The 22443-nt window shown below is 50.2% G+C and overlaps 1 protein-coding gene across 1 annotated transcript; it reads left to right on the top strand.

The window, feature by feature from the left end:
- Positions 1 to 8365: 8365 nt before the first annotated feature.
- Positions 8366 to 20619, top strand: prpf38a (pre-mRNA processing factor 38A). Its single transcript, XM_067990202.1, has 10 exons — positions 8366 to 8522; positions 10532 to 10691; positions 11383 to 11504; positions 12139 to 12224; positions 16549 to 16659; positions 18271 to 18383; positions 18854 to 18880; positions 18978 to 19075; positions 20354 to 20402; positions 20486 to 20619. The coding sequence occupies exons 1-10, from the start codon at positions 8393 to 8395 to the stop codon at positions 20526 to 20528; spliced, it is 939 nt and encodes a 312-aa protein (XP_067846303.1). The 5' UTR covers positions 8366 to 8392; the 3' UTR covers positions 20529 to 20619.
- Positions 20620 to 22443: the final 1824 nt, after the last annotated feature.

The following is a 22443-nucleotide window of genomic DNA, read 5'->3' as shown; positions in this document are numbered from 1 at the left end:
ATGATTCGGGCGGGGTTGTCTGCTTGGCCGCAGGGGGCGCTGTTTGCATGATTCGGGCGGGGTTGCCTGCCTGGCCGCAAGGGGTGCTGTTTGCATGATTCGGGCGGGGTTGTCTGCCTGGCCGCAGGGGGCGCTGTTTGCATGATTCGGGCGGGTTGCCTGCCTGGCCGCGGGGGTCGCTGTTTGCATGATTCGGGCGAGTTGTCTGCCTGGCCGTGGGTGGCGCTGTTTGCATGATTCGGGTGGGGTTGTCTGCCTGGCCGCAGGGGACGCTGTTTGCATGATTCCGGCGGGGTTGTCTGCTTGGCCGCAGGGGGCGCTGTTTGCATGATTCGGGCAGGTTGTCTGCCTGGCCGCAGGGGGCGCTGTTTGCATGATTCGGGCGGGGTTGCCTGCCTGGCCGCAGGGGGCGCTGTTTGCATGATTCGGGCGGGGTTGCCTGCCTGGCCGCAGGGGGCGCTGTTTGCATGATTCGGGCGGGGTTGTCTGCCTGGTCGCAGGGGGCGCTGTTTGCATGATTCGGGCGGGTTGCCTGCCTGGCCGCGGGGGGGCGCTGTTTGCATGATTCGGGCGAGTTGGCTGCCTGGCCGCGGGGGGCGCTGTTTGCATGATTCGGGCGGGGATGTCTGCCTGGCCGCAGGGGGCGCTGTTTGCATGATTCGGGCGGAGTTGTCTGCTTGGCCGCAGGGGGCGCTGTTTGCATGGTTCGGGCGGGGTTGTCTGCCTGGCCGCGGGGGCGCTGTTTGCATGGTTCGGGCGGGGTTGTCTGCCTGGCCGCGGGGGGCGCTGTTTGCATGATTCGGGCGGGGTTGTCTGCCTGGCCGCAGGGGGCGCTGTTTGCATGATTCGGGCGGGTTGCCTGCCTGGCCGCGGGGGGCGCTGTTTGCATGATTCGGGCGAGTTGTCTGCCTGGCCGCGGGGGGCGCTGTTTGCATGATTCGGGCGGGGTTGTCTGCTTGGCCGCAGGGGGCGCTGTTTGCATGATTCGGGCGGGGTTGTCTGCCTGGCCGCAGGGGGCGCTGCTTGCATGGTTCGGGCGGGGTTGTCTGCCTGGCCGCAGGGGACGCTGTTTGCATGGTTCGGGCGGGGTTGTCTGCCTGGCCGCAGGGGGCGCTGTTTGCATGATTCGGGCGGGGTTGTCTGCCTGGCCGCGGGGGGCGCTGTTTGCATGGTTCGGGCGAGTTGTCTGCCTGGCCGCAGGGGGCGCTGTTTGACTGATTCCGGCGGGTTGCCTGCCTGGCCGCGGGGGGCGCTGTTTGCATGATTCGGGCGAGTTGTCTGCCTGGCCGCGGGGTGCGCTGTTTGCATGATTCGGGCGGGGTTGTCTGCTTGGCCGCAGGGGGCGCTGTTTGCATGATTCGGGCGGGGTTGTCTGCCTGGCCGCAGGGGGCGCTGTTTGCATGATTCGGGCGGGGTTGTCTGCCTGGCCGCAGGGGGCGCTGTTTGCATGGTTCGGGCGGGGTTGTCTGCCTGGCCGCAGGGGACGCTGTTTGCATGGTTCGGGCGGGGTTGTCTGCCTGGCCGCAGGGGGCGCTGTTTGCATGATTCGGGCGGGGTTGTCTGCCTGGCCGCGGGGGGGCGCTGTTTGCATGATTCGGGCGAGTTGTCTGCCTGGCCGCAGGGGGCGCTGTTTGCATGATTCGGGCGAGTTGTCTGCCTGGCCGCGGGGGGCGCTGTTTGCATGGTTCGGGCGAGTTGTCTGCCTGGCCGCAGGGGGCGCTGTTTGCATGATTCGGGCGGGGTTGTCTGCTTGGCCGCAGGGGGCGCTGTTTGCATGATTCGGGCGGGGTTGTCTGCCTGGCCGCAGGGGGCGCTGCTTGCATGGTTCGGGCGGGGTTGTCTGCCTGGCCGCAGGGGACGCTGTTTGCATGGTTCGGGCGGGGTTGTCTGCCTGGCCGCAGGGGGCGCTGTTTGCATGATTCGGGCGGGGTTGTCTGCCTGGCCGCAGGGGGCGCTGTTTGCATGGTTCGGGCGAGTTGTCTGCCTGGCCGCAGGGGGCGCTGTTTGACTGATTCCGGCGGGTTGCCTGCCTGGCCGCGGGGGGCGCTGTTTGCATGATTCGGGCGAGTTGTCTGCCTGGCCGCGGGGTGCGCTGTTTGCATGATTCGGGCGGGGTTGTCTGCCTGGCCGCAGGGGACGCTGTTTGCATGGTTCGGGCGGGGTTGTCTGCCTGGCCGCAGGGGACGCTGTTTGCATGGTTCGGGCGGGGTTGTCTGCCTGGCCGCAGGGGGCGCTGTTTGCATGATTCGGGCGGGGTTGTCTGCCTGGCCGCGGGGGGGCGCTGTTTGCATGATTCGGGCGAGTTGTCTGCCTGGCCGCAGGGGGCGCTGTTTGCATGATTCGGGCGAGTTGTCTGCCTGGCCGCGGGGGGCGCTGTTTGCATGGTTCGGGCGAGTTGTCTGCCTGGCCGCAGGGGGCGCTGTTTGACTGATTCCGGCGGGTTGCCTGCCTGGCCGCGGGGGGCGCTGTTTGCATGATTCGGGCGAGTTGTCTGCCTGGCCGCGGGGTGCGCTGTTTGCATGATTCGGGCGAGTTGGCTGCCTGGCCGCGGGGGGCGCTGTTTGCATGATTCGGGCGGGGATGTCTGCCTGGCCGCAGGGGGCGCTGTTTGCATGATTCGGGCGGAGTTGTCTGCTTGGCCGCAGGGGGCGCTGTTTGCATGGTTCGGGCGGGGTTGTCTGCCTGGCCGCGGGGGGCGCTGTTTGCATGGTTCGGGCGGGGTTGTCTGCCTGGCCGCGGGGGGCGCTGTTTGCATGATTCGGGCGGGGTTGTCTTCTTGGCCGCAGGGGGCGCTGTTTGCATGATTCGGGCAGGTTGTCTGCCTGGCCGCAGGGGGCGCTATTTGCATGATTCGGGCGGGGTGCCTGCCTGGCCGCAGGGGGCGCTGTTTGCATGATTCTGGCGGGGTTGCCTGCCTGGCCGCAGGGGGCGCTGTTTGCATGATTCGGGCGGGGTTGTCTGCTTGGCCGCAGGGTCGCTCTTTGCATGATTCGGGCGGGGTTGTCTGCTTGGCCGCAGGGGGCGCTGTTTGCATGATTCGGGCGGGGTTGCCTGCCTGGCCGCAAGGGGTGCTGTTTGCATGATTCGGGCGGGGTTGTCTGCCTGGCCGCAGGGGGCGCTGTTTGCATGATTCGGGCGGGTTGCCTGCCTGGCCGCGGGGGTCGCTGTTTGCATGATTCGGGTGGGGTTGTCTGCCTGGCCGCAGGGGACGCTGTTTGCATGATTCCGGCGGGGTTGTCTGCTTGGCCGCAGGGGGCGCTGTTTGCATGATTCGGGCAGGTTGTCTGCCTGGCCGCAGGGGGCGCTGTTTGCATGATTCGGGCGGGGTTGCCTGCCTGGCCGCAGGGGGCGCTGTTTGCATGATTCGGGCGGGGTTGCCTGCCTGGCCGCAGGGGGCGCTGTTTGCATGATTCGGGCGGGGTTGTCTGCCTGGTCGCAGGGGGCGCTGTTTGCATGATTCGGGCGGGTTGCCTGCCTGGCCGCGGGGGGGCGCTGTTTGCATGATTCGGGCGAGTTGGCTGCCTGGCCGCGGGGGGCGCTGTTTGCATGATTCGGGCGGGGATGTCTGCCTGGCCGCAGGGGGCGCTGTTTGCATGGTTCGGGCGGGGTTGTCTGCCTGGCCGCGGGGGCGCTGTTTGCATGGTTCGGGCGGGGTTGTCTGCCTGGCCGCGGGGGGCGCTGTTTGCATGATTCGGGCGGGGTTGTCTGCCTGGCCGCAGGGGGCGCTGTTTGCATGATTCCGGCGGGTTGCCTGCCTGGCCGCGGGGGGCGCTGTTTGCATGATTCGGGCGAGTTGTCTGCCTGGCCGCGGGGGGCGCTGTTTGCATGATTCGGGCGGGGTTGTCTGCTTGGCCGCAGGGGGCGCTGTTTGCATGATTCGGGCGGGGTTGTCTGCCTGGCCGCAGGGGGCGCTGCTTGCATGGTTCGGGCGGGGTTTTCTGCCTGGCCGCAGGGGACGCTGCTTGCATGGTTCGGGCGGGGTTTTCTGCCTGGCCGCAGGGGACGCTGTTTGCATGGTTCGGGCGGGGTTGTCTGCCTGGCCGCAGGGGGCGCTGTTTGCATGATTCGGGCGGGGTTGTCTGCCTGGCCGCGGGGGGCGCTGTTTGCATGGTTCGGGCGAGTTGTCTGCCTGGCCGCGGGGGGCGCTGTTTGCATGATTCGGGCGGGGTTGTCTGCCTGGCCGCAGGGGGCGCTGTTTGCATGATTCCGGCGGGTTGCCTGCCTGGCCGCGGGGGGCGCTGTTTGCATGATTCGGGCGAGTTGTCTGCCTGGCCGCGGGGGGCGCTGTTTGCATGATTCGGGCGGGGTTGTCTGCTTGGCCGCAGGGGGCGCTGTTTGCATGATTCGGGCGGGGTTGTCTGCCTGGCCGCAGGGGGCGCTGCTTGCATGGTTCGGGCGGGGTTTTCTGCCTGGCCGCAGGGGACGCTGTTTGCATGGTTCGGGCGGGGTTGTCTGCCTGGCCGCAGGGGGCGCTGTTTGCATGATTCGGGCGGGGTTGTCTGCCTGGCCGCGGGGGGCGCTGTTTGCATGGTTCGGGCGAGTTGTCTGCCTGGCCGCAGGGGGCGCTGTTTGACTGATTCCGGCGGGTTGCCTGCCTGGCCGCGGGGGGCGCTGTTTGCATGATTCGGGCGAGTTGTCTGCCTGGCCGCGGGGTGCGCTGTTTGCATGATTCGGGCGGGGTTGTCTGCTTGGCCGCAGGGGGCACTGTTTGCATGATTCGGGCGGGGTTGTCTGCCTGGCCGCAGGGGGCGCTGTTTGCATGATTCGGGCGGGGTTGTCTGCCTGGCCGCAGGGGGCGCTGTTTGCATGGTTCGGGCGGGGTTGTCTGCCTGGCCGCAGGGGACGCTGTTTGCATGGTTCGGGCGGGGTTGTCTGCCTGGCCGCAGGGGGCGCTGTTTGCATGATTCGGGCGGGGTTGTCTGCCTGGCCGCGGGGGGGCGCTGTTTGCATGATTCGGGCGAGTTGTCTGCCTGGCCGCAGGGGGCGCTGTTTGCATGATTCGGGCGAGTTGTCTGCCTGGCCGCGGGGGGCGCTGTTTGCATGATTCGGGCGAGTTGTCTGCCTGGCCGCAGGGGGCGCTGTTTGCATGATTCGGGCGAGTTGTCTGCCTGGCCGCGGGGGGCGCTGTTTGCATGATTCGGGCGGGGTTGTCTGCCTGGCCGCAGGGGGCGCTGTTTGCATGATTCTGGCGGGGTTGCCTGCCTGGCCGCAGGGGGCGCTGTTTGCATGATTCGGGCGGGGTTGTCTGCTTGGCCGCAGGGGGCGCTCTTTGCATGATTCGGGCGGGGTTGTCTGCTTGGCCGCAGGGGGCGCTGTTTGCATGATTCGGGCGGGGTTGCCTGCCTGGCCGCAAGGGGTGCTGTTTGCATGATTCGGGCGGGGTTGTCTGCCTGGCCGCAGGGGGCGCTGTTTGCATGATTCGGGCGGGTTGCCTGCCTGGCCGCGGGGGTCGCTGTTTGCATGATTCGGGCGAGTTGTCTGCCTGGCCGTGGGGGGCGCTGTTTGCATGATTCGGGTGGGGTTGTCTGCCTGGCCGCAGGGGACGCTGTTTGCATGATTCCGGCGGGGTTGTCTGCTTGGCCGCAGGGGGCGCTGTTTGCATGATTCGGGCAGGTTGTCTGCCTGGCCGCAGGGGGCGCTGTTTGCATGATTCGGGCGGGGTTGCCTGCCTGGCCGCAGGGGGCGCTGTTTGCATGATTCGGGCGGGGTTGCCTGCCTGGCCGCAGGGGGCGCTGTTTGCATGATTCGGGCGGGGTTGTCTGCCTGGCCGCAGGGGGCGCTGTTTGCATGATTCGGGCGGGTTGCCTGCCTGGCCGCGGGGGGCGCTGTTTGCATGATTCGGGCGAGTTGGCTGCCTGGCCGCGGGGGGCGCTGTTTGCATGATTCGGGCGGGGTTGTCTGCCTGGCCGCAGGGGGCGCTGTTTGCATGATTCGGGCGGTGTTGTCTGCTTGGCCGCAGGGGGCGCTGTTTGGATGATTCGGGCGGGGTTGTCTGCCTGGCCGCAGGGGGCGCTGTTTGCATGATTCGGGCGGGGTTGTCTGCCTGGCCGCAGGGGGCGCTGTTTGCATGGTTCGGGCGGGGTTGTCTTCCTGGCCGCGGGGGGCGCTGTTTGCATGGTTCGGGCGGGGTTGTCTGCCTGGCCGCGGGGGGCGCTGTTTGCATGGTTCGGGCGGGGTTGTCTGCCTGGCCGCGGGGGGCGCTGTTTGCATGATTCGGGCGGGGTTGTCTGCCTGGCCGCAGGGGGCGCTGTTTGCATGATTCCGGCGGGTTGCCTGCCTGGCCGCGGGGTGCGCTGTTTGCATGATTCGGGCGAGTTGTCTGCCTGGCCGCGGGGGGCGCTGTTTGCATGATTCGGGCGGGGTTGTCTGCTTGGCCGCAGGGGGCGCTGTTTGCATGATTCGGGCGGGGTTGTCTGCCTGGCCGCAGGGGGCGCTGTTTGCATGGTTCGGGCGGGGTTGTCTGCCTGGCCGCAGGGGACGCTGTTTGCATGGTTCGGGCGGGGTTGTCTGCCTGGCCGCAGGGGGCGCTGTTTGCATGATTCGGGCGGGGTTGTCTGCCTGGCCGCGGGGGGCGCTGTTTGCATGGTTCGGGCGAGTTGTCTGCCTGGCCGCAGGGGGCGCTGTTTGCCTGATTCCGGCGGGTTGCCTGCCTGGCCGCGGGGGGCGCTGTTTGCATGATTCGGGCGAGTTGTCTGCTTGGCCGCAGGGGGCGCTGTTTGCATGATTCGGGCGGGGTTGTCTGCCTGGCCGCAGGGGGCGCTGTTTGCATGATTCGGGCGGGGTTGTCTGCCTGGCCGCAGGGGGCGCTGTTTGCATGGTTCGTGCGGGGTTGTCTGCCTGGCCGCAGGGGACGCTGTTTGCATGGTTCGGGCGGGGTTGTCTGCCTGGCCGCAGGGGGCGCTGTTTGCATGATTCGGGTGGGGTTGTCTGCATGGCCGCGGGGGGGCGCTGTTTGCATGATTCGGGCGAGTTGTCTGCCTGGCCGCAGGGGGCGCTGTTTGCATGATTTGGGCGAGTTGTCTGCCTGGCCGCAGGGGGCGCTGTTTGCATGATTCCGGCGGGTTGCCTGCCTGGCCGCGGGGTGCGCTGTTTGCATGATTCGGGCGAGTTGTCTGCCTGGCCGCAGGGGGTGCTGTTTGCATGATTCCGGCGGGTTGCCTGCCTGGCCGCGGGGGGCGCTGTTTGCATGATTCGGGCGAGTTGTCTGCCTGGCCGCGGGGGGCGCTGTTTGCATGATTCGGGCGGGGTTGTCTGCCTGGCCGCGGGGGGCGCTGTTTGCATGGTTCGGGCGGGGTTGTCTGCCTGGCCGCGGGGGGCGCTGTTTGCATGGTTCGGGCGGGGTTGTCTGCCTGGCCGCAGGGGGCGCTGTTTGCATGATTCGGGCGGGGTTGTCTGCCTGGCCGCGGGGGGCGCTGTTTGCATGGTTCGGGCGGGGTTGTCTGCCTGGCCGCGGAGGGCGCTGTTTGCATGATTCGGGCGGGGTTGTCTGCTTGGCCGCAGCGGGCGCTCTTTGCATGATTCGGGCGGGGTTGTCTGCCTGGCTGCAGGGGGCGCTGTTTGCATGATTCGAGCGGGTTGTCTGCCTGGCCGCGGGGGGCGCTGTTTGCATGATTCGGGCGGGTTGCCTGCCTGGCCGCGGGGGTCGCTGTTTGCATGATTCGGGCGAGTTGTCTGCCTGGCCGTGGGGGGCGCTGTTTGCATGATTCCGGCGGGGTTGTCTGCTTGGCCGCAGGGGGCGCTGTTTGCATGATTCGGGCAGGTTGTCTGCCTGGCCGCAGGGGGCGCTGTTTGCATGATTCGGGCGGGGTTGCCTGCCTGGCCGCAGGGGGCGCTGTTTGCATGATTCGGGCGGGGTTGCCTGCCTGGCCGCAGGGGGCGCTGTTTGCATGATTCGGGCGGGGTTGTCTGCCTGGCCGCAGGGGGCGCTGTTTGCATGGTTCGGGCGGGGTTGTCTGCCTGGCCGCGGGGGGCGCTGTTTGCATGGTTCGGCCGGGGTTGTCTGCCTGGCCGCAGGGGGCGCTGTTTGCATGGTTCGGGCGGGGTTGTCTGCCTGGCCGCAGGGGGCGCTGTTTGCATGGTTCGGGCGGGGTTGTCTGCCTGGCCGCGGGGGGCGCTGTTTGCATGATTCGGGCGGGGTTGTCTGCCTGGCCGCAGGGGGCGCTGTTTGCATGGTTCGGGCGGGGTTGTCTGCCTGGCCGCGGGGGGCGCTGTTTGCATGATTCGGGCGGGTTTGTCTGCCTGGCCGCGGGGGGCGCTGTTTGCATGATTCGGGCGGGGTTGTCTGCCTGGCCGCGGGGGGCGCTGTTTGCATGGTTCGGGCGGGGTTGTCTGCCTGGCCGCGGGGGGCGCTGTGGGCGGATATTGAGGGGGCGCCGCGACTGTCGGGATTGCAATGGCGAACCGGACGGTGAAGGATGCGCACAGCATCCACGGGACCAACCCGCAGTATCTGATTGAGAAAATCATCCGCACCCGCATCTACGAGTCCAAGTACTGGAAGGAGGAATGTTTCGGGCTTACAGGTATCGAATGGCGGAGGATCAAAAATTAAGCGTTGGGACACGATTGCGGTGGAGGCCCGGCCCGGCCCGGCGCGGCGCCTTGTCGGCGCTGGAACAGCCGTTTCGTGGCCGCGGTGTTCATGTTCATTGTGTAGAATTGGTTTGGATGGAGGAAAGGAACCTTAGAACCAGAAATAAAACCTGGTAACAGATTTCTACAAGTTGCTAAGCTCTAAACGTTAGGAAATGAGACTCATTGATTTAAAACACCCGGACTAAGAACATAAGGAACAATGTTGACACAAAAGGTTGTTTGGCAAACAGTGAGGACAGTAATAGACTTCAGGAAGCCATAGGTTACTGGAATGGGCAAACAGTTGGAAGGTTCAATTTAATGAGGTTGTGTGAAGTAATACATATTGGAAGGAAAAATTAGGAATGGGATAATTAGAGGACAGATGGATCTAGAGTGGAATTTCTTGTGAGGGGCCGATGACAGCAGTTTTGAGAGGGAGAGTGACTGAGGAAAGGGAGCCTTGACAATGTCAACTAGCATGGGATTAGTGAAGGGAATTGAGTGAATAGGGGATCGAGGGAGCAGGTGGTGGGCCTCAAGAATGTGATCATTTTCGAGAGGGCAAGAAACCTCAAAAAAGGCATGGGTGCAACACTGGAGTGGGCAGGAGACAGAGAGGTTAGGGGCAGGGAGTAAGAGGAGAAACAGAGGAAGCTGCTTAACACCCCCCAAGCCCCTCGAACCTTCTGCTCTAATTCTGACTTTCAATGCAACCCTCTTCACCCCATTATTGGTGGCGGAGTCTTTCGTTATCAGTCCTGTTTGCTTTCCATCTCTCTTTCTACCTTTAAAAATCTTCTCAAAACATCTATTCAGTCAACTTTCTTTGCTCCTTTTCCTAATCTTCCTCGTCCTGGCTCGGCTTTCATTCTCTATCGCATGGGACATTTTCTATGTTAAAGGCATCATATAAATTCAAGTTGTCATTGCTTTTCCCTAAATGGCCTGGCATGTGGCACCAGGAGTAATCCTGAGATTGCTACCTTGCTTTTTAACCTGACTCCTAACTCCTTAAACTCCCATTGTAAGTCTCCCACCCTCTTCTTACATCAATGAACCTCAACTTAAGGCTGTTCAACCTCACTTTGCAGAATCTTCTTTATTGTGTCCTTTACTCTTCTACTAGGATGCAGTAGATTATTCAGAAGTGCAGGTCATGACTGTAGGAATGGCTATATATTCCTCTAATAAATCACTTGTAACTGCCACTTGCCCTTTTGCAACATTATCACTTTTGCCTGCAGGGTAACCATTTGCTCCACAATGCCAGTGTATTGCTTGTGATTTCCCTCTCCTGAGCTGCTGTCCTTGTCTGCACCCTAGGTATATCGACCTCAGGACTTTCCTGCAGTGCTTCCACCCGAGTCCCCCTCCTCTCTGTGTGTTCCTCCCCCCACCCCTTGACAGATGGTCGCCTAGTCCCCTTCCTCTGCCTTACTATTCCTCTCTTGTTTCAGGGTGACTATCCTCCTGCAACTTTGGGAACCCTCCCTTTCGATTCTGTAATGTGGGGTCCAGCTGTTTCTTAAGCTCAATAACTTTGAGTTTGAGCAAATGCACATGAAGACCCTTCTAACACCCATTGTTGGCCTGGATGCTCACAGTTTTCAGAAACTCCCATATCATGCAAGTTCCACACAACATTTGTTTCCATTCTTGTGCCATAATAAATTGACGCAAAGACCTTGGAAACTCAAATAACAAAGTATTTTCAAGCCGATTGCACTCAAGTGTTGAGTTCCAGTTCAGGCCAAACTCTCTCTACTCACTCAGCTGTGCTTTCACTGTGTTGGCTCTTGCACCTCCCTTGCTACAATCGACACAAGTCCAGTGTAAAATGTTTCTGAATAATTTCATTTTTTTTTAGATGTGAAAGCAGATTTATTCAATTACTGAGAAGTTGTCCTTTGCTGTAGAGATGTTGTAACAAATAGATTTCATTTTTGCTTTTTAGCGGAATTGGTTGTGGACAAAGCTATGGAACTGAAATATATTGGTGGCGTGTATGGTGGGAATATTAAGCCTTCACCATTCCTTTGCCTGACCCTCAAGATGCTTCAGATTCAGCCTGAAAAGGATATCATTGTTGAATTTATAAAGAATGAAGATTTTAAGTACGTATGATTTATATCTTACCATGTCGGTTGTAAACATATCAATTCCAACTTTCACTGTCAAATTATAGTCCAGATAGAGGATCAGGTGATTGTGCTGAAGTATAATGACCTGAAAGATGGTGGTACGAATCAGCCACCATTCCTGGTTCCATTTGCTGTTTTGTGATCCCTGCTGGAAAATATGCATATGGGGACTCAGATGAGAACAAAACCTTGCTTGGCTGTGATGCCATTCTTGGTTGAATCACCTGCCTAGGCCCATACGTGAAGAATGGCAGTTTGAATGAGGAACCTGTGCTGGTGGAATTGCTCCGAAGAGTGAGCCAGTGCCTTCAGGAGTGGAGGATGAGGGGTGAAAATTGTTCCCTCACCCCCCCCCCCCCCCCTCAAATATGATGAAACTGGAAAATAAAATTAGACATTCTTTACTGTGGAAAAAAACCGAATTAACAAGCATTGGCTATTAGTTACCCTATGTGATGTCAACAAATTGTCGTGCAACCTCTGGTGCCTTGTGTGTAATATGTTATCAAGTTTTTCCCATGTCTGCTTTCTTAGCACATAACCAAGTTCTTTGGTATCTAAGGTTACTGGATTTGGTAAATGAAATAATGTGTTTTTCAGATGAAGCATTTGTTAAGTTTAAGCATTTGGAATTTAAGTATTTTTTAATTGGTTTACATCCCAGGTATGTTAGACTGCTGGGTGCACTGTACATGCGACTGACGGGCTCTGCCATTGATTGTTATAAATATCTGGAACCACTCTACAATGATTATCGGAAAGTGAAGAGACAAAAGAGAGATGGAGGTAAAAACAGTTCTAGTAATCTGAGTAAAAGTGAGACCTAATTGTTTTACAGAATTGAGTGCCTTGTGCGATGAAACTTAGAAAGATTTCACGATTGGAGCAACTGTATCTTGATCACTAATGATGCCAGAAAATTCACTGCTTTGATATATTACTTTACTCATGATAGCTTAGTGCCACGTCAATTTCTAATCTCTGTTCACTTACAAGTATTCACACTTCAGTGACGAACTTTCATATATTGATGGTTAAATCCTTGAAAACTGTTGCAACGTCCTTTATGGATCTAACAGCTAAACCAGTCCAGAGATCTGGTGATTTGAATCATGTTTGATCCTGCTGTGTTAAGCCAATCTACCTTAAAATTATTTATGTCTTTAGTGTTTTAGTAGCAGTATGACGTTGAAGATTGTTGGTAGAGGAAAAGCCGTGAAATTGCCTCAAACACATTAGAATATAGATCTAATTCTAGGTTTGGGACTATTATTTTTCCTTCAAGTCGGTTAGTCAGTTCTTAGAGCTAAATGGCACCAATCAGTGCACGCATCTTTACTTATGAATAATTTATATATTAAAATGAATCTTCAGTTTTTGCTGTATTATTTGGTCACATCATCATGTTGTTTCTCCTCAGAGTTTGAACTGATTCACGTAGATGAATTTATGGATGAGTTACTCCATGAAGAGCGAGTTTGTGATATAATTTTACCTAGACTTCAGGTACAGATTATTTTGAAGTGAAATATGAAATGGTACATGTTTTATTCTCTCCAATTAACTGGACTTAACTTTATGGATGCGAAAAGGATTACCTCCCGCCCCTTATTGGAAAGTATGCATGCATAGATGTCAGGCGAGAACATGAGTGGGCTTGGCTACAATGCACCACTGCCTTCCCCCATAATTGAATACCTTGCCAGCATTCACTCTCTAGGCTCACACATGAAGAGTGACTACCATGGCAAAGCACCAGAGGGCTGTTGGTGCCCATATGCAGCAAGGAGTCAGCACTTTCAAGCAGAGGAGAGGAGAAAATTTGGGGGTCAGAGAACTGCATATGCTAAATTGCGTCTTGCCATAAAACACGGTTTATTTTTCTTGTGCAGTTAATGCCTTTTAATTTAAAAAATATTGAAGGAATAGTTTGGTCTCTTATGTGGAACCTCTGCGATTCCTTTAACACAAATTTTAACTCCTCACATTAGACTTTAGCATACACCGTGCACCAGGAACATAATCACGACTAATTGATTTCTCATGGTTTAGCACCTGGAAAGTCAAGACCAAATGCAGTCTTCAAGTCAAGTAAGGTTAGAGGGTGGGAGATTAAAAGACTAAGGGGGAATAACTGAGGAAAGCTTGGAACTGCAGCATCACGTCACAAACCCACCTTAACGGGCAAATCCTATTAAAAAGCTGATGGTGCATCACCAGATGTGGGCACAGTTAATATTGAAAAGCTCAAAGACACTCTGACATTGATTTTTAAACGGAAAGCTGACGGGACATACTGACTTTAATGATAAGTCAGTTGGTGTATCTATCATAGTAGAGGCACAGTTTGTAGAACTGTGGAGGGTGAATACATAACACTAGTGAACCACTCATTTTACTTTCCTATCACTTTTCTTCATAGAGCCAAAACTGGCTTCCCCTGTCCTGAGGAATTGTGTGTTAGAATTTACATGCCATCTCTGATTTCTGTTTAAATTAAGGTAGTTTCCTTACTTTGGCGCTTTGTATTTTAGTTTATAGATTTGACCACGCATCATGCTTTTGACCCCGTCACAAACTCCATACCATTGCCACAGCCTCAGGATAGTTTAGACTGTTCTCATTCCCAGCAACCTGTTCAAAACACTGAGCTGAGCTTTTGACCTTGTATCAAGCCCACTCCTTCCACAAACCGTATATGATTTACGTTACCCATTTAATCTCCTGAGGGGGACATTCTATGTGAATACTCCTGATCTTCTGATGTAGTGAAGCAAAACTTCAAAATATTGATCCATCCTCATGTTTCCATGTCAAACCAGTTCAGTGCTGGCCTCATGTGCTGGATGTTTTTTGTTCACTTGCTAGATTGTTGTTATGGCTGTTATTTTAGATGAATAACTTGTCGACAACCTGAAGCATACATCTTCCAATGGAAAAAGGCACTAACTCAGTTCATGTTTGTATAAGTCTGATTGAGTTCATTTTCAAGTTCAGAGTAGGGAAGTTGTCTGCCACGGGTGAGCCAGTTTTATGCATGGCTTTGATGTCAGTGGAAAAACTAACTTCTACATATTACACAGAATAATGAAGTTGAAGGATGAATTACTTTTATGTATGCACTTTTTCCTTTATTTGAGTTTGTATGTATCCAAGCTGCATGTGCACATAGCGACTGTAAACCAACAAGGCTGCCCACATCCTAACTGGGTAACATCTGGGTTGAACACCCACTTTTTTTTTAATGTGTTCTTGGGACATGGGTAATGCTGCCCATCCTTAGTTACCCTGAGAAGGTGGTGGGTCTCCCCTCCTCACTGTAGTCCTTGTAATGATGATGACAATGGTGTTCGGGAATTCAAAGTTTTTATCCAGCGACAACAAAGGAACAGTGATATAAGTCCAAGTCAGGATGGCATGTGACTTGGAGGGAAACTTGCAGATAATGGTTTTCCCATAATGTTGCTGCTCTTGTCCTTCTCTGTGGTAGAGGTCACAGGGCTGGGAGGTGCTGTCGAGTTAAGTTGCTACAGTGTATCCTGTACATACTGTAGCCACAGTGTACTCAGTGGTGGTGAAGGGGTGGATATTGAGTTCAGTGGCAGGGGAGCCAATCAAACAACTGATTTGTTCTACATGGTATCAAGCTGCTTGAGTGTTGTTGCGGATGCACCCATCCAGGTGAGTATTCCAATACATTCCTCACATGAGCCTTGTAGATGGCGGTGGACTTGGCAGTGGTGGTGCCATTGAAGGTCAGTGAGACATGGTTGGGCCTTTTCTTGTTGGAGGTGGTCATTGCCTGACACTTATGTGATGTGACAGTTACCTGTCACTTGTCAGCTCAAGCCTAGATGTTGTCCAAGTCCTGCTGTAGGCTGGCATTGGCTGCTTCATAATCTGAGGAGTTGTTAATGGTGGTGAACACTGGAATCATCAGCAAATAGGCCCCCACCTGATCTTGCAACAGATGGAAGGTCATTGATGTGGTTGAAGATGGTTGGGCCAAAGATGCTGCACTGAGACAGACAACAGAATTGGCTGTGGCTATGATTTTCTCCAATCAAATAGCTTGCCAGCACTTTCTGTCTAGAGTCACAAATGAAGAATTGACACTTGGAAAAATATGTGCTAATAAATGAAAGTCAGCACAGATTTGTTAAAGGAAAATTGTATTTGACTAACTTGATTGAGTTCTTTGATGAGGTAAGGGAGAGGGTTGATGTGCATATGGACTTTCAAAAGGCATTTGATAAAGTACCACATAATAGACTTGTTAGCAAAATTAAAGCCCATGGGATTAAAGGGGCAATGGCAGCATGGATACAAAATTGGCTAGGGGACAGAAAGCAGAGAGTAGCGGTAAACGGTTGTTTGTCAGACTGGAGGGAAGTATACAGTTGTGTTCCCCACTATTAGGACCACTGCTCTGTTTGATATGTATTAATGACCTGGACTTGGGTATAGAGGGTATAATTTCAAAGTTTGCAAATGACACGAAACTCGAAAATGTAGTAAACAATGTAGAGGATAGTAACAGACTTAAGGAGGACATAGACAGACTGGTGAAATTGGCAGATGAAATTTAACGCAGAGAAATGTGAAGTGATGCATTTTGGTAGGCAGAATGAGGAGAGGCAATATAAACTAAATGGTACAATTTTAAAGGGAGTGCAGGAACAGAGAGACCTGGGGGTGTATGTATACAAATCTTTGAAGGTGGCAGGACAAGTTGAAAAGGCTGTTTAAAAAGAGCAAATGACATCCTGGGTTTTATTAAGAGGCATAGAGTACAAAAGCAAGGAAGTTATGCTAAACCTTTATAAAATACTGGTTAGGCCTCAACTGGAGTATTGTGCATTTAATTCTGGGCATCACACTTTAGGAAGGATGTCAAGGCCTTAGAGAGGGTGCAAGAGAAATTTACTAGAATGGTACCAGGTGTGAGGGACTTCAGTTATGTGGAGAGATTGGAGAAGCTGGGGTTGTTCTCCTTGGAGCAGAGAAGATTAAGGGGAGATTTGATAAAGTGTTCAAAATCATGAACAGTTTTGACAGAGTTAATAAGGAGAAACTGTTCACAGTGGCAGAAGGGTTGGTAACCAGAGGACACAGATTTACGGTGATTGGCAAAAGAGCTAGAGGCTACATGAGGAAACATTTTTTTACGTAGCGAGTTGTAGAGATCTGGAATGCACTGCCTGAAAGGGTGGTGGAAGCAGATTCAGTAGTAACTTTCAAAAGGGAACTGGGCAAATACTTGAAGGGAAAAAAATTACAGGGCTATGGGGAAAGTGCAGGGGAATGGGACTAATTAGATAGTTCTTTCTAAGAGCTGGCACAGGCATGATGGGTCGAATGGCCTTCTCCTGTGCTCTGCCTACTATGATTCTTGGACAAGGTACCCTACACGGTACTAGTGGGACCATGCTTCGTTAAGAGTCTTGTCTTCGGTATTTGGGAGGGAAGGAGAAGAAAATTGGGGGGGGATCTACCACATGAGAAGTTAATGGCAGTTTTATTATCTGATAATCCCATTACTTACAATTCTACAGATAGAAGCATAATAGCAGTGGTTTGCACAATTGCAACAATGGCTCGAGTTAAGTGTTTCTATATATAGTAAACATAATTTTCGATTTTCTTACATGTAAAAGGATAACACTTTGGTAAGTGAAATTGCTATCCGGAGCATAAAAATAAGCCTTCAACACATTCCAAATATCCATTCTATATATTATGAATTTTACAACTTCAAAAGCTTTAATTGTGCTTGAACTATTTGTAATCATTGAGAATCTGTTTAAAATAAGCTATTTTGATCATCTAGAAACGCTATGTGTTGGAAGAAGCAGAGATGCTGGATACACGAGTCAGTGCATTGGAGGAAGATATGGACGATGTAGACACTAGTGAAGATGAAGATGAGGATGATGATAAGGTTTATATACAGCTAATAGGTGTATTTTAAATATTGGGGTAGAGTTTCCACTAGTATTGTGTCCATTTTCAACGCAATCGACCGAACAAGTGCAAAAAATCGGAGGATTTTGAACGTAACCGCGTTATGCCCAAAACCACTTACTTTAGGGTATTCCACGATCTTTTATGCTGGTTTAAGATTCAATTTGCCCGGATCAGGCCATGCTCCCAGGTCAACATTGCGAGTTTCCGCTGATTGCGCTGGTTAGGAAAAGCTCTTCAAATTGAGCTCATTTTCTTAAATACACAGGCACTAGAAGGCATGTTTTAAAAGTTTTTACATATCAAAAAATATTTAATTTACTACGAAACTTACTAGTGTACATCAATGTAACTAGTAAATGGTTCAGTATAGTTTTTTAAGTCATTTTCAGTAATTTAAAATCAGGTTACTCAGGTGGAGGACTATAACGCTTATTAAAAATGCTTATTTTTTGTTACAAACCCATTTTCAATTGTATTAATAAAACTGCACCATGTTATCACTCTTAAATACATCAATGAATATTTTTTAATGCAAAAAAAGAGACAGTTACGTTCTATTACGCTGCCCGATTGCGCTGGTTCATGGAAGATTTTATGTTTGTGATTATGCAAATGCATTTTAGCGGAAACTTGAACTGTAACCTAACCAGTGCAATTTCAGGCACAATTCCTCAATTGCGCCCGAAGCGGAAATTCTATCCCATTATATATTTGTCTTTTTTGTAAAAAAAAATGCCTTAAACCTCACCTTTTCAGGGGGGTGATTTTATTGTCTTGTTCATACATATTTAGAACATAATTATTTTAGGAGCAGGAAAAGACCATTTGGCCCAAACAAGCCTGTCCCATTAACCTAACTCTTCATCAAACTTCGGTCTTCCTTTCAGTATTTTTTAGAACTGAATACAAGCTGCCTATCTAAGAAGTGATGTATCACATTAGTAACCCTAAAAGTTAACTTTTGGATTGTTACTAAACTGCATAATTTTCTGTCATCCAGACCTCGTCCAAAGATGGGACTAATATTTTCCAACATTTCTGGACTTCAAAACTAACTTGACACTTCCATAACATAAAACTAAATTTGTTGATTTTTTTTAAAAAGAAAAAGTAGACACTTTTTGCCAGCTTGACTTTTTTTAAATTGTAACTTTTCAGTTCTCAACATTTTTGTGTCTATACTTTCCTCACAAGTCCTTTTGAATGACTTCCACAGTGTTCCCTTGCCTTCTTTCTTTTCACCCCTCACCCCCACCCACCACACTCTGTTTGGTGTCAGGCAGGAAATGGTCCATTCGTTTCTGTTTGAAAGTAGTTTTGATGCTGTGTATCCCTCAGGTCATCCTAAACAGTTACATTTTTAAAACCACTTTTATTTATATATTTAACTTATCTCCTTATGTCCTTCACCTGATTGTAGAGACCAAAAATATGTGCTGCTGTTTGAGTTAACTTTGTGTAATTTTAATTCGGTAAGTTTGTATTTAGTACATGATTGTCAGTAAAACGTATTGTGTAAATGTCAATTTGCACTCTTAATCTTCCTTAAAAACTGATCCATATGTTATATGCTAATAACTTCTAGGGTGACAGAGTTCCATCGCCAGAGCCTCCAAGGAGAGGCTACCGTGACCTTGACCGACCTCGAAGATCTCCATCTCCACGGTATCGAAGAAGCCGAAGCAAAACACCAAGGCGGTAAGAAAGCTGCTATGGTCTTAAGTTTTCAATAAATAAAATAAAGTACAAATTGCTGCAAATTCACAACCAATCCATCAACATATGAGAAGAGAAAAGCTAGATTAGCATTTCAAGTTTATTTCAAGATCTTGTGTCTTGCCAGCATATTCTGTTTTTATTTCAGATCTACAGCATTTGAAGTTTTTTTTCTTTTTATCTGTTTTCTATAAGTGCTTCAGATTAGTGGCTATACTTAATTGTGCTTCTAGTAAGTTGTGGTAAATCTTTCATTAGCTTTTAGAATTTAGAGGAAACCAATTGATTTTTCAGCAGACACAACAGTAAATCACAATAAATCTGAGAAAAGAGACCAGTACAAAGAATTAAAATTGCACTTAATGTAAGAAAATTACATTGTACATTTTACTTTAGATCATGTTAAAGGAAATGCTCAAAAATCATCAACTTTTTAATCTTTCATTTTACAGACGAAGTAGGTCCCCCAAGAGAAGAAGGTATGTGTGTTTTTTATTGCCTTGTCATTTTGATAGTGGGTGCATCTGTTGTTTCTAAACTGATTTATTTCTTGTTTGACGTTTTGTTTTACTGAAGCCCATCGCCACGTCGTGAAAGACATCGCAGCAAAAGCCCCAGACGTCATCGTAGTCGATCTAGAGATCGTCGTCACAGATCAAGATCCAAGTCTCCAGGTACAAATTTTGACTTATTTCCAAATCAGCCAACACTTTGCTGTTTTCAGTCTGAGAATGGAGACTTGTATACAGCCTATATGTTTGGTGACTAATATCTACAGAGAAGCCTGTCGGATTGACTTCACGTGCTCTCCCTCCCAATTTATTGTTGTGACAGATGATGGATAGTCTTTAAGACAAGCTTTGTTGTAACTGACTGGCTTCTTGTGCTAGTATAAAAAGGAAAAGTAGGCATGGTGTCTATGAAGTTCGTTGCGAATGAAATCCAAAATTGATTGGGACAGCCTACACCTAAAAAGATCTGGTAGCATTATCCTTGTGGAGAAGTTAACCAGTGCTGTGGGGGACAGTTTAAATTAATATAATGAAGAGGAGGGGGAAAGCAAGAAAGAATAGACAGTTTGAAGTGGAAAGTAAGTGAATGTGTACAAGTAATGAGGTATAACGGTTGAAAGAGGTTAAACAGGTCAAGATAGTAAAAAAAAATCAGAATGTGGGAAGGCAAAAAAGGTAAAATTGCCACATAATGGAATTCAAACTATACATAGAGTATAAGAAACAAAATTGAGAGACAAGAGTCATAGATTAAATAGAAAGTCACTACATCAGTGGGAGTGACTGTGGCAAAAGTACTAGAATTTTTACTTATTTATTTTATTGTATTTTAACTAAGCTTTTAAGAGAAAATAGTTTAGTATGGAAGAACAGTTTAAGTGTGTGATGTGCACTACCTGTGCAGTATGGGAGGTCCTAAGTGCTTTGCGTGTCTGGGATGACCACGTGCAGTAAATGTCCCCAACTACTTGTACTTGAGATCAAATTTTCTGAGTGTTTCTGATGGGTATGGTAACGTAGTGATTATCTTACATAATCTAGAGAATGTGAGTTCAAATCCCATCATGGCAGTTTGAGAATTTGAATTCAGTTTTTAAAAAATCTGCAAATAAAAAATTGGTAGCCGTAAAAGTGACCATGAAGTTAACGGATGGTTGTAAAAAGCCAACCGGTTCACTAATGTCCTTTTTAGGGAAGGAAACCTGCTGTCCTTATCTGGTCTGGCCTGTGTGTAACTTCAGTTTCACACCAATGTGGTTGACTCTTAACTGCTCTCTGATGTGATCTTGGGGATGTTTCTTACTATAACAATTCTTAGTAGATTAATTGCTGTCCTTTTGGGGAAAATAATACATTTATATGTGGTGGGAACAGTTAAGAGGCTGTTTGGTCATTTAATGTGTGTTTCTATCACTGATACTTATTACATTTTCCAAATAGGTCATCACAGAAGCCACAGACACAGAAGTCATTCTAAATCACCTGAAAGGTAGTATTGGTTTCAAACTTTTTTTTTGATTAATCTGCACATAGTCTGCATTATTTCTAATAATTTTTGCACTGTATTTTTAGATCAAAGAAGAGTCACAAGAAGAGTCGCAGAGGAAATGAGTGACGGTTCCATTAAACCACAATTGTACATTTCCAGCGCATCACAAAGCCTGTTTGTAGATATAACGGAGATATCGTGGTCTTACGTTAACAATTTTTGTACTGTGGTTTATCCTGATTTTAAGACGCTATTTGCAAAAATCCCATTTGAAATATGAAAATACTATGGTAAAGCTGTTCTACAATTTTTGGGGCAGAGCAGAAGATTGACATTTCTGTTTAATTTGTAAGCAGGAAGAGTGTTGTGCTTTTTTAAGTGACTTTACAGTTTTTATTAGTGATGAATTAGGTGAAGTTTTGGTTGTGAAATATGGAGCAAATTTATTATTTCTTTAGCCTAATATTTGGTAAACATGACTATTAAAAATTATGAATATAGCAATGTTATACGCAGGTTCACTGGAGACATGTTATATTCCATTCCCAAGTTTACAACTGTTAAATGTCAAAGTTCACACTGTTTCAAGAACTAAAAGCAAATACTGTTTAAAAAAAAAAGTTAATGCTGTAACTGTACTGTGTGTCCTAAAGCACATTAGCGGTTGTGGACAATAGCTGACCAACCACAATATATTTGTTTCCTATTGGCAAAATGCAGGTTAAGAAAGCAAAAAATGTCAATAATTTCTCTCTTGGGATGAATTAGAGAAATTTTGTAAATATCAAAACTTTCGCTATGTGCGTGCACATTAAACCTGTCAAAAAGGCCACCTTTATATATTGAGCAGTTAGTGTTTAAACCAGTAATAAATGATTGTTCAATTTTGAATTTAATTATTTTTGTCTCCCTGTACTATGCATTATTTTCTTATTATAGAAAACAGCCATGGAAAAGGTTTCTAGAGTTTTATGACTGTCTAAACAGTGGAAGTTCATTGCCTCCCTCTAGCAGTCTGGCCACGACTGAAGAACTGCAGCAGTGTTCTACCACTTGATAATTCAGTATCCGAACATATGAGAAAAAGAAGAACATGCATTTATACAGCACCTTTCACGACCTCAGGGCGCTCCAAAGCGCTTTACAGCCAAGGAGGTACTTTTGAAGTGTAGTCACTGTTGCAATGTAGGAAACGCTACAGCCAATTTGCGCACAGCAAGGTCCAACAAACAGCAATGAGATAATAACCAGATAATTTTTTTTGGTGATATTGGTTGAGGGATAAATTTTGGCCAAGGAGAACTCCCCTGCTCTTTGAAATAGTGCCATGGGATCTTTTATGTCCACCTGAGAGGGCAGGTGGGGCCTCTGTTTAACCTCTTATCTGAAAGACAGCACCTCTGACAATGCAGCACTCCCTCAGTACTGCACGTCTAGATTATGGTTCAAATCCCTGGAGTGGGGTTTGAACCCATGACCTTCTTCAGATTGACGGAAAGAAATGACAGATAGGAAAATCCTAGCTAGTCCACTAAGCCTGTCCCATACAGTCATGCTGTAATTAAGCATCATGATCCCTGATGCTCTAACCCACCAGCAGCCACGTCATCTCCTGGGGGAGGCAAAATACAGATTTTTAAAAACCTATACCAATTCAGGGAAAAAATAATTCTGGAAAATTCCTCTCCTACCTCCAGAGACGATCAATATGAGTTCCAGGAGAACTTAATCTTAAACAGATTATCTGGTCATTATCACATTGCTGTTTGTGGGAGTTTGCTGTGCACAAATTAGCTGCCACCTTTCCTACATTACAGCAGTGACAACACTTCAAAAGTACATCATTAGTTGTAAACTGCTTCGGGACATCCTGAGATTGTGAAAAGTGCTATACACATGCAAGTTCTTTCTTTAATAGTCAGGGTGGGAGTCTCCTCTCTCTATACTTAGCTGCCACAGCTGACCGTCCTACTTACCTTTGGTACATAGTGATTGACTCAGCCACAACTCATTCAGCTCCCTTTTGAACGTTTGCAGAAAA

This window comes from Heptranchias perlo, chromosome 9, assembly GCF_035084215.1.
Source record: "Heptranchias perlo isolate sHepPer1 chromosome 9, sHepPer1.hap1, whole genome shotgun sequence".
Lineage (NCBI taxonomy): Eukaryota > Metazoa > Chordata > Chondrichthyes > Hexanchiformes > Hexanchidae > Heptranchias > Heptranchias perlo.
This window is presented reverse-complemented; position numbering and strand designations above follow the sequence as displayed.

Coding starts and splice junctions, on each gene's coding strand:
- prpf38a (XM_067990202.1), top strand. CDS start 8,393: ATGGCGAACCGGACGGTGAAGGATGCGCACAGCATCCACGGGACCAAC. Junction 10,692..11,382: donor ATAAAGAATGAAGATTTTAA/GTACGTATGATT, acceptor TTTACATCCCAG/GTATGTTAGACTGCTGGGTG. Junction 12,225..16,548: donor TAATTTTACCTAGACTTCAG/GTACAGATTATT, acceptor TTGATCATCTAG/AAACGCTATGTGTTGGAAGA.